This window comes from Somniosus microcephalus, chromosome 24 (assembly GCF_052327205.1).
Source record: "Somniosus microcephalus isolate GS21.2 chromosome 24, FLI_Smic_1.0, whole genome shotgun sequence".
NCBI lineage: Eukaryota > Metazoa > Chordata > Chondrichthyes > Squaliformes > Somniosidae > Somniosus > Somniosus microcephalus.
The window spans coordinates 34,311,082-34,323,207 of NC_141010.1; the positions used below are offsets into that span (position 1 = coordinate 34,311,082).

Here is a 12,126-nt window from a genome sequence, read left to right on the forward strand (position 1 = left end):
ACAATGGACCACAGTTTGTGTCTGAAGAGTTCCGGAGGTTCTTAAAGAACAATGGTGTTAAGCATTACACATCCGCCCCATATCATCCAGCCACCAATGGATTGGCTGAGAGGTTCGTTCAAACATTCAAGAAGGCTATCAAGGCAATGTGTAATGAAGACATACCCCTACAACACAAGGTGGATAACTTCTTGTTTGCCTACCGGAATGCGACACATGCGGTTACCAACCAAACTCCAGCCATGATGTTCTTCAATCGAAGACTACGATGCCGCTTGGATTTGGTTAAGCCAAACATCAGAAGAGATGTGGAGAACAGGCAGTTTCAGAATATGAATGAAAGGCCTACCAGGAGTTTTAAGATAGGTCAACCAGTTTTGGTCCGGGACTACCGCACAGAGAAATGGCAGCCAGGAACGATCTGCACACGGCAAGGACCCCTAATGTATACCGTGGATGTTGGAGAGAGCATTGTAAGATGCCATGCTGACCAGATTCTAGAGTCACTGGAAAACGTCAATTCCACACCACGATCCGATACACCTGGTGATGAAACCAAAGTACCAATTGCATCTACCTCAGAATCGGTGATATTGGAAGCAGACGAACCAAACAACGACGTTGATCCTGAATCAACTTTGCCAGAAGAACCTGATACCCCAAAGAGGCGCTATCCAGACAGAATCAGGAAGCCTCCTCAAAGACTGAACTTATAATTGCTTAACTTCAGCTAATGTATCTAGCAACTGTAATTGTAAATATGTTATTTAATTATTAATCGAATGTTATGTACTGTTTAGCTAAAAGGGGAGGAATTGTAGTGTATGTACTTTGCAGAAGGAACTATATTCTGCAGCCCCTGTATACTGCAGTACCAGTAGTGACCACCCCTGTATATAAGCCTGTGTAGTAACTTTGCATAGTAGTTCCAGTTTTGTCTCCACTCAGTAAACACCTGTTGTAACCAGCTCCTGCAGTCCGTGTCTCAATTACACACGGACATAATAGCTGGCAAGGCTGGCATTTATTGCCCTCGAAGATGGTGGTGAGCCACCTTCTTGAATCACTGCAGCCCTTGTGGTGAAGGTACTCCCACAGTGCTGGCTTTGTCATAATGGTTTGTTACAACTGAGTGGCTTGCTGGGCCATTTCAGAGGGCAGTTAAGAGTCAACCCCATTGCTGTGGGTCTGGAGTCACATATAGGCCAGACCGGGTAAGGACAGCAGATTTCCTTCACTAAAGGACATTAGTGAACCAGTTTTTGTGACAATCTGCTAGTTTACTATTACTAATTCCAGATTTATTTAATTAACTGAATTTAAATTTCCTCGGCTGCCATGGTGGGATTTGAACTTGCTTCTCCGGGTTATTAGTCCCAGCCTCTGGATTGCTAGTCCAGTAACATAATCACTATGCTACCGTACCCCTTACTGGGCTTACTTGCTTCTTGTGGTTGTGATGGAAGGTGATAAGATTAATATTTTGGAAAGATGGCCCAAAGGGACTTCTTCATCGAACCCATCTTGTGATTTTGTTAAACGTAGTGCACAGAGGAACTCTTTCCCTCCCCCCTCTTGATTGTTCCATTTCTGGTGTCTATGTTAGGGACACACACTTAGTAATTGGATCATTTCATTACTCGAAGTAAGTGTCCTGTATCGGAGTAGACATCATTTTAAATGTTGCCCCCCCAAAAAAATTCAATGACACCAGACAAACAAAGTAACTGCAGTTATTCTAATTTGTTTTCCAGACCTCCCTGGTTCACTTGTTGAAGACTGTGCGCCTTTTACGGTTGCTGCGTTTGTTACAGAAGCTTGACCGGTACTCCCAGTACAGCGCCATGGTCCTCACACTGCTAATGTCGATGTTTGCGCTGCTCGCTCACTGGATGGCCTGCATTTGGTACGTGATTGGCAGGAGGGAGATGGAAATGAATGATCCACACACGTGGGACATCGGTAAGACTAGACAAAGGTTCGAGTCACACAGATCCATCTTGGAACTTAACTGGTCCAAATATTTATTGGTTGGCAGTTGGGCCTATATTCATGATGCCATTATCCATGTTTCAATGTTCAGAAGCACTGTGAACGCCTATTTGGATATGACTTCTTAAATATTGGTTCCAGTTTAGTCTACTGCAGGAAGCTTCAATAACATGCTAGTAGATCGCTATGGCCATTGCTGGCTGTAAGTCTGAGGGCACATTGTTTTATAAGTACAGGAGTGTTATGCCATGTTATGTACAATTAATTATTTCCTTGCTAAGATGCAGTTGTATATAACCTGCTGTATACCCTTTAAGGCCAAAAGGCCCAGTTGCTGTGCCTTTCTGAGGTCATTTAGAGGCTTTTAGCAAGAGCCTGAGGTCAATGAGAAGTCAGAAGAAGCCAACAGGAAAAAAACTGACTTTCTTTCCTTAAAACAAAAATTGTGACACAGAAATTTTCTTGTGTGGCATCTGTCTTGGCACCATTGATGCCAAAGCCCAGATTTTCCTATTGGTGTTACTTCAACGTTGATAACAACATATTTTATTTTAAACATGTTAAAATAATACCAGTTGGAAAATCTAGGCATATATGTCTAATTATTATTCATCACCAAAGCCCCGTAGAGTCAACACAACCTCACTCCATGCTGACAATTTTTTCAATTACCTATTTTGGTGAGGTTTTGTTGACTTGCCAAGGGTAAATCTGAGAAAGCAATAGGATGGCAATGATCCAAGTATAGTGTTAAACCTATTACCCTATTCAGAGTCATAGCATGGCACTGCTAACATTGTTAGCTATACTCTATCTCCTCCAGCAATCAAATTTCAAATCAGAGAAATGAAAATTGATCGGGATCGGCTTGCACATAAAAGACAGAAGCAATAAATTAGGCCAAGATGTTCCTTCTAACAATGAGTGTACAATTATGCCATTGTACCATATTGTGCCAAGAATCAGCATTCCGCTTAACACCATTAAAATTTCATTACGTCGAATGGAAAACATGAAATATATTTGCTCAGCTGTGTCAACTCTACAGTAAATGTTGGCACACTGCATCCAGAGTTACTGAAGCATGTTACACCTGATAATTTTCATTGTTTGATTTTCTAAGGACCATATTCTATACTTGTGTGTATTATTGCAATATGTCTACCTCTAACAGCAGATAAATATGCATGGGTCTCATGTACAGCTATGTTTAGAGAACATTAAGTTTCTAACAGCGAAACTGTTATTGCATGACAAGTTCACTAACTAGAAATAATTAATTGCAGCCAACGCTGTCTTTTTATTTTTTAAATGACCAATTTTTTGAGATAAATGAAAATTCATCCAGTTATTCCAAAGGGTCTGACATGAATCTTGCCATTCATGTAAAAATGACTTATGAAATATACTGGGCGGCCTGCTGGTGGCACTGTCCAGGGAGAGTATAAATACCCGGGCACGGGCCCAGCTTGCTCAGGACATTTTGTAAACAGGAACTAGTGAAGGACAACGAGACTTCCATGTTGTGAAACAGTCGATTAAAGCCTTGTTTAATACTCTGACCAAGTGCCTAATAGTTGTCTTACGTCAGGGTCATTACTTGGGCTGCTGCTGCGAATCTGAAGATATGTCTGTCTATTTATTTTAAGGTTTTGAGAACATCTCTCCCCGTCCAGATGCCTGACACCAGACTTCACACTCCAAAGCCTGTTTCCTCTCACTGGAGAGTCTAGAGGGCGCTAATGGGGTGCAAAGCAACTAGCACCCGGGCGCGGTGATTTTTGCGTCGCTCGCGAAATTGACCAGACATTTTGCGGCAGTGCTAAACACTACCGCCACGATCTTCTGTGCCCACAGATCGTGACGTCAGTCGAGCGTGCAACGCCCCGGTAGCGCCCTGGACCGGATATTGAGTGGCATCCCCTGCCTTTCCACCTGCCGCTAGCAACGACAGGTTGAGGGGAATGTTTTGCAGTCGGGAAGGAACTGGGGGAGCGCTATTTAAAGGTGACTGCTTCCTGCCTTTTTTGTCGGTGACATTTTTGCACCACGCATTCAGAGAGAGAGAGAGACTTCTTTAGAGATTCAATGCTGTGTGAGGGAGTTTTGGGTACTGAGCAGCACTTTGCAGAATCATTTTGATTTGACCTTCCTTGCTTCGATTTAGAAGAGACTGTGGGGGCTGCACTCTGAGCTCTTTCCCTGGGCCTCTCCATTGTTCTTTCCAGCAGATTTGATGTACAGGTCTCTCCAGGCCGAGATTCAAGGCTGCAATGAGCAAAGGTGTGGATGGAGAGCAAGATCGGCCCTCCCCTTTAAGAACTGGCCAGCGCCAGTGTGTCTGTGTTCCGTTGCTGACTGACATCACATGAGCTTCACCAGCACTCTGAGGAAGCGCCTCGCTCCTCGGCGTGAGCACCTTAAGACAGGTGTGTAGCGCCTGATTTAACGCTGCAATCACCTCCAGGGGCGAAAGAAGCCAAGTTTGCAGTCGGAGGCGATAATTAGCGCCAGGTGCTAAACTTTGAGCCCGGCTGATAATTACGCCCCAAACGGGGCGATACCGGATTTCTCCCCCTAGAGGTCACAGTCTCGGGATAAGGGGTTGGCCATTTAGGATTGAGATGAGAAGAAATTTCTTTACTCAGAGGGTTGTGAATCTTTGGAATTCTCTACCCCAGAGGGCTGTGGATGCTCAGTCATTGAGTATATTCAAGACTGAGATCGGTAGATTTTTGGACGCTAAGGGAATCAAGTGATATGGGGATTGGGCGGGAAAGTGGAGTTGAGGTAGAATATCTTAGTGAATGGCGGAGCAGGCTCGAGGGGCTGTGTGGCCGACTCCTGCTCCTATTCCTTACGTTCTTAAAGTGTCAGACGTCTTAAAAAAGGAAAGAAAGGCATGCTGGGTTTTTTTCTGACTTGGGTGCTGGAGATTTACAAGCATCTCTCAATCTACAAACTTCTCTTGCCAAGCGGTAATCAATTTTTGACCTTGGGACCAATTAAGATGACTTCTCCACCAGAGCACCTGACCGGTGGCCTTAAAGGAACAGGCCAGCTTAGCATCTAAGAACCGTGCTCCAGACCCCAGGCTACTCGTGAGCAATGCCACATCGGATCAGCTAGATTTATGTAGATTTTTAAATATAAATGATCTTCTGTGCCCAATGGAAAGTCAGGACAAAGCAAATTTCCTTCAGTATTACTTTAATGATGCTGTAGCTCACGGTATGGAAATCTGAAGCTCCAACTAGTGGTAGAAGTGTGCAACTGTTGGTGGGTTTTTTTTCCAATTTATTCTCGGGATGTGGGCGTCGCCGACAAGGCTGGCATTTATTGCCCATCCCTAGCGGCCCTAAACTGAGTGGCTTGCTAGCTCACGTCAGGGGGCAGTTAAGTGTCAACCACATTGCTGTGGGACCGGAGTCACGTAAAAACCAGACCGGGTAAGGACGGCAGGTTTCCCTCTCTAAAGGACATTAGTGAAGGAGTTGGTTTTTACAACAATCCACTTTTTACTGAAGCCAGCTTTTTATTTCCAGATACTCTGATTGTGTCACAGAATGGAGTTGCACAAATATGGAATTTGTGACAGTCACAGCAAATTTAATAGATTATAAATTGCATCCCGGTCACATCCATTACAATCCAGATGTCACACTGAAAAACTCCCCCCTGTTCCTACCTTCTACCCACCACAGTTAAAACCCTTATCCCTACATTCACCACCTTCAGACTTCATTTCTCTAGTGCCATCCTTGCTGCCACCTATCCCCCAATTCTATCTACAAACTCCAACTTGTATAAAATTCCTGCTGCCTGTAACTTATCCCTGGTAGGCTATCGGATTCAGGCTAAAAATAATAGATGCATTTATTTACAAGTAGCACAATTACACAGATGCAGGCAAACACAGCAGGAAAGTAACAGCAGAATATTTGAGTTCTAACATAAGCTCTTTCAAAACAATAAAATGCACAACATCTTTAGAAATTCATTCCAATAACTTTTGACATCTCATCATGGAAATAGACAATCAAAGCAGGAAATATAAAATCCTAGGACTGCAGTCCTGATATAGGTTTTTCTTTGACGTGGTGTGGGTGGGCAGACTTCTTCGAACAACAAACAGATCCTTTACTAATATAACTATTTATGTCTCAAGCAGATATTTTTGTTCTTGGAACCAACCCCGATCTGTTCATACATACAATCCACTTTTAAGTTATTATAGGTAGTGAATCTGTAAAGTGCTCCCACCAACGTTTTGTATCCTTTCCTATTCCTTGGCTCTACCCATAGTGATTCCACTTGTTATATTCTGGTAGATTTCACTCCCATTCCTTCCCAGCTACAGCCAGGTCTCTCTAACTGTTGCTACATCAAACCCCTCTCGCCGGATTTGTGCTTCTAGTTTCTCTATTTTATTTGTAGTACTTCTAGCACTGGTATAAAGCTTTCCCATTCTGAGCTTTCACATCTATTACTTTACTAACTTGCTTCACCTAAGGTGGTTCCTTTCATAAAATAACTGCAAATGTAGTTGGGTGACGAAACGTAATTTAAAATGAATATTTTGTATGAATTTATTATTGATTTTGTAAATTTTTAAATCCAATGGTCTACTGTATGCATGTATGTAGGTGTGTCCACTTTTCTGTTAGTCTAAATGTGGGTCTGTGAACATGTCCTGCCCCTGCAAGGTTTTGTACATTTAAACACTTTGGACTTCTGATTGTCCTTTCCCCAGGGTGGTTGAATGAGCTGGGGAAACGGTTAGAGACTCCGTACATGAACAACTCGTTGGGTGGCCCATCCATCAGAAGTGCCTATATTGCTGCCCTCTACTTCACCCTGAGCAGTCTAACCAGCGTCGGCTTTGGAAATGTTTCGGCAAACACAGATGCAGAGAAGATATTCTCGATTTGCACGATGCTCATAGGGGGTAAGTAACTTAGTCCAGCCATGTTCTACTCCAATATGAACATACGGAAATAACGGGGCAGGAAAAGATTAGCAGGTCCATTAAGCCAGACCTACATTCGTGATAGCTGAAGCATTATGACTAGAAACTTCCCTCGCCGCCATGTAATCTGGGACAGGCAAAAAAAAAGAGAAAAACCCAGAGATAATAAGGGGGGAAAAACTCTAGAAAATTCCTCTCTGACCCACTCAAGTGATCAAAAACAGTCCAGGAGATCGCATGGACCATGTGTTCCATAAGTGTTAATTTACAGGACAGGAAACAGAGAGTAGTGGTGAATGGTTGTTTTTTGGACTGGAGGAAGGTATACAATGGTGTTCCCTAGGGGTTGGTTCTAGGACCACTGCTTTTCTTGATGTATATTAATGACTTGGACGTGGGTGTACAGGGCACAACTTCAAAACTTGCAGATGACACAAAACTTGGAAGAATAGTGAACAGTGAGGAGGAGAGTGATAGACATAGACAGGCTGGTGAAATGGGCGGACATGTGGCAGATGAAATTTAATGCAGAAAAGTGTGAACTGATACATTTTGGTAGAAAGAATAGGGAGAGGACATATAAACTAAATGGTACAATCCTAAAGGGGGTGCACGAACAGAGAGACCTGAGGGTATGTGTGCACAAATCGCTGAAGGTGGCAGGGCAGGTTGAGAAAGCAGTTTAAAAAGGCTTACGGGATCCTGGGCTATAGAGTACAAAAGTTTGGAAATTATGATGAACCTGTATAAAACACTGGTTCGGCCTCAACTGGAGTACTGTGTCCAATTCTGGGCACCACACTTTAAGAAGGATGTGAAGGCCTTCGAGAAAGTACAGAAAAGATTTACGAGAATGATTCCAGGAATGAGGGACTTCAGTTACGTTGATAGACTGGAGAAGCTGCAGTTGTTCTCCTTGGAGCAGAGAAGATTGAGAGGAGATTTGATAGAGGTGTTCAAAATCATGAGGGGTCTGGACAGAGTAGATAGAGAGAAACTGTTCCCATTGGCAGAAGGGTCAAGAACCAGAGGACACAGAGTTAAGGTGATTGGCAAAAGAACCAAAGGCGATGTAAGAAAAAACTTTTTTATGCAGCGAGTGATTAAGATCTGGAATGCACTTCCTGAAAGGGTGGTGGAGGCAGACTCAATCTTATCTTTCAAAAGGGAGTTGGTTAAGTATTTGAAGAAAAAATATTTGCAGAGCGACAGGGAAAGGGCGGGGGAGGTGGGACTAGCTGAGAGTCGGCACTGGCTTGACGGGCCGAATGGCCGCCTTCCGTGCTGTAACCATTCTGTGATTCTATACTTACTTTCTATATGATGCGATCTCTGCCCCAGCCAAGAACCGGTCCAGCTCCCTCTTGAAGGCAATGCAAAGCCTCAGCACCCACTGCACCAGACAGAATAGGATCATCAATGTGAAGTGTCTTGCAAGCCATTTTACTTTGTTTGTAAAGAGGAGGCAGGCTCAGTCCTGTAATCAAGAATGTAATGACCTCATCTTTTCACCAGTTGTGCCAGTTACTACTGCTTCATTATTTTCAGTGATAGTTTTCATAAAAGCTATGGTAAGAATGTTTTGAAGACATTTGTGCAGCAGGAGGTGCCACGTCTGCTGCAGGGGGACCCGTTGCAGCAGCTTTAATGGCAATATGGCAACAGAAGAGCTTCCCAAGGAGGGTGTTTCTGGAGTTCAGCTGTCTAAAGATGGCATAAATACATAAGAAATAGGAGCAGGAGTAGGCCATATGGCTTCTCGAGTCTGCTCCACCATTCAATAAGATCAGGGCTGAACTTCTACACCAACTCCACTTTCCCTCCCTATCCCCATATCCCTTGATTCCCTTTGTGCCCAAAAATCTATCGCTCTCTGTCTTCAATATACTCATTGACTGAGCATCCACAGCCCTCTGGGGTAGAGAATTCCAAAGATTCACCACCCTCTGAGTGAAGAAATTGCTCCTCATCTCAGTCCTAAATGGCTGACCCTTATCCTGAGATTATGACCCCTAGTTCTAGACTCGCCAGCCAGAGGAAACAGCCTCTCGGCAGCTATCCTGTCAAGGCCTCTCATCTTCCACTCTCCATAAACATGAGCTCATCCAAAGCTCTGCTGCCCGTATCCTAACTCGCACCAAGTCCTGTTCACCCGTCGCCCATGTGCTCACTGACCTACACTGGTTCCCGGTCCACCAACGCCTCGATTTTAAAATTCTCATTTTGGTGTTCAAAACCTTCTATGGCCTCACCCCTCCCTATCACTGTAACCTCCTCCAGCCCTACAACCCTCTGAGAACTCTGCACTCCTCCAACTCTGGCCTCTTGTGCACTCCCCACTTCCTTTGACCCATCATTGGCAGCCGTCCCTTCAGCCATCTAGGCCCTAAGCTCTGGTATTCCCACCCTAAGCTTCTCTGACTCTCTCGCCTTCTTTAAAACCCTCCTTGAAGTCTACCTCTTCGACCAAGATTTTAGTCACCTCTCCTGGTATCTCCTTTTTTGACTCTGTCAATTTATTTCTGATTATCTTCCTGTGAAGTGCCTTGGAACATTTTACTATGTTAAAGGTGCAGTGTAATTGCAAGTTGTTGTTGTTGTAGATGCCCTGTCAACATGGTAAGACCAGGAATAATTTATATATTATTCAAGACAGGCTAAAGCCATCAACTGCATAAAAAACTCTACACTTTCTGACTGAAATGTTAGTAAAGCACAGGTCAATATTGTGACCATAATGGTGGACTATCACACCAATTAGATATACAATCTGTTGAACTTGCAGTTGCATCTGACATCTCATGACAATGTTAGGGAATAGAAGTCAACTATGAACTGATTTTTATTTAAAGTGCTAATAAGAAAGCCAGATTTTAACTACCAATCCTTTCACAGTTCTGTCTATTCCATCTCTCTTTCCAGCTCTGATGCATGCTGTTGTTTTTGGGAACGTTACCGCCATCATCCAGCGCATGTACTCAAGGCGCTCGCTCTACCACACTCGAATGAAGGACCTGAAAGACTTTATTCGAGTTCACCACCTTCCCCGGCAGCTCAAACAGCGAATGCTTGAATATTTCCAGACAACATGGTCAGTGAATAATGGGATCGATGCCAACGAGGTAAAGTATCATGGACTCCTGCTCTTACTTTCCTCTAGGTTGATCTGTGAACCTTTGATTTATCCAAAAGTCTGTTTGCCACGTGAGTGGGGAAAAAAATTCAACGTGCTGATGAACCTAAATATCCTGTTCACCAGTCTTGGTAACAGATTATATGATTCAATAGTGAATTCCAGTCTACCATTCCCATTATATCTAAATTCCTATCTTAGTAGAGCATTCCAATGTATTATTTCCATTCACACTATATATAGGGAGGGTGACGGTACCTGAGGAGAGGGAAGTATTTGCAACATCAGCCAACGTGGGGGCTAGGAACGGAAGCTGGGTTGTCAACATTTTAGTCAGAATGCGGTCAAGGGAACACAAGATGGGTGTCATGGATGAGATAGGCTCAGCAATGTTATGGGGGAGATGAGGGTTCAGGGTTAGGGCAGAGAAGACCCTGGGTGGGGGGATGTTTGGTTTAGAGGGCAAAGGGAAGAAGTTGCTTCTGCAGAGGCAGCTGTACAGATAGTCTCAATCTTAGCAACAATGATGTCCATGAGCTGTTCGGACTTGAGGGTTGAAGGAGTAGGGCAGAGGGGATTAAGGAGGTGGTAGTTGTTAGATCCGTGGTTCAGTGGATAAATAATTACACGGATGCTGTACATAAACAAACAACAGGTCTTTACTGGAGGAGGGTCATCTCTAGACTGGGGTACAGAGGCATGCGCACAGCTTATATACCGGTGTGGTTACTGCCGGTACTACAGTATACAGGAGCTGTAAAAAGTAGTTCTGACTTAAAGCACATACACTACAATTCCTCCCTTTTTAGATTAATAATACCCCCTTAATATTCAAATAACAATTACATTTTTACATGTACATTTAATAACAAAAGTCCATTTATAGATTCAGTCTTTGGGGCGGCTTCCTGACCCTTTCGGGATAGCGCCTTTCCGGAGGTTCTTGTTCTTGGTGCAGAGGCGATTCTGACCCCTTTTCATCAGGTAGTTCATCGGGTTCCACTGCTACTGGGTCTGAAGTAGATGCTACCGGTATGTCGGGTTCATCCCCAGGTACTCGAGACATGGGGTTGACGCCTTCCTGTGACGCTAAGATCTGATCGACGTGGCGTCTCACAATGTTCTCCCCGACATCCACTGTGTACATTAATGGCCCCTGCCTTGTACATATTGTTCCGGGTTGCCACTTCTCTGTTCGATAGTCATGGGCCAAGACTGGTTGCCCTACATTGAAGCTCCTTGTCGGCTTCTCGTTGATGTGCTGGAATTGTTTGTCCTCAACATTTCTTCGCACATTTGGTCTGAGCAAGTCCAGACGAGATCTCAACCTTCGGTTAAAGAACATCATGGCCGGGGTCTGGTTGGTAACTGCATGTGTCGCGTTTCGGTAGGCTAATAAGAAATTGTCCATCTTATGCTGTAGTGGAATTTCCTCGTCGCACATGGCCTTTATCGCCGCCTTAAAGGTTTGTACGAACCTCTCAGCCAATCCATTGGTGGCTGGATGATACGGGGCGGATGTGTAATGCCTTACCCCATTCCTTTTCATGAATTTTTGGAACTCGTCGGACACAAACTGTGGTCCATTATCAGAGCAGATCTGCTCTGGCAAACCGTTTCTGGCAAATATGATCCGTAGGACTGCAATCGTTTTCTCTGTAGTGGTTGAAGACATCTTTATCACCTCAGGCCACTTTGAATGAGCATCCACTGCTATTAAGAACATTGAGTCCATGAATGGACCACTGAAATCAATATGCACCCGTTGCCATGGAGAGGAGGGCCACTCCCATGGGTGTAGAGGGCCATCTGGTGATGCATTTTGGACCTTCTGGCATCCTAAGCAGCTCTTAGTTAGGTCTTCGATTTGTTGATCGATTCCCGGCCACCACACATAAGCCCTAGGAAGGCTTTTCATTTTCACTCCCCCCAGATGACCTTCATGTAGCTCCTTTAGCACTCTCTCCCTTAACTTGGGTGGAATCACCACTCTGGATCCACACATCACTGTCCCCTGGCATACCGACAGCTG

At 44.2% G+C, this 12,126-nt stretch overlaps 1 protein-coding gene across 1 annotated transcript in view; it reads left to right on the top strand.

Annotated features, from left to right (window-relative positions):
- The window catches only part of kcnh4b (potassium voltage-gated channel, subfamily H (eag-related), member 4b), a 188,330-nt gene that overhangs the window by 106,928 nt on the left and 69,276 nt on the right, over positions 1-12,126 (top strand). The window contains exons 7-9 of the mRNA XM_085966463.1: positions 1,755-1,962; positions 6,746-6,940; positions 9,884-10,083. Of these exons, the coding sequence (XP_085822589.1) occupies positions 1,755-1,962; positions 6,746-6,940; positions 9,884-10,083 (603 nt within the window). The remainder of the gene's footprint in view (positions 1-1,754; positions 1,963-6,745; positions 6,941-9,883; positions 10,084-12,126) is intronic.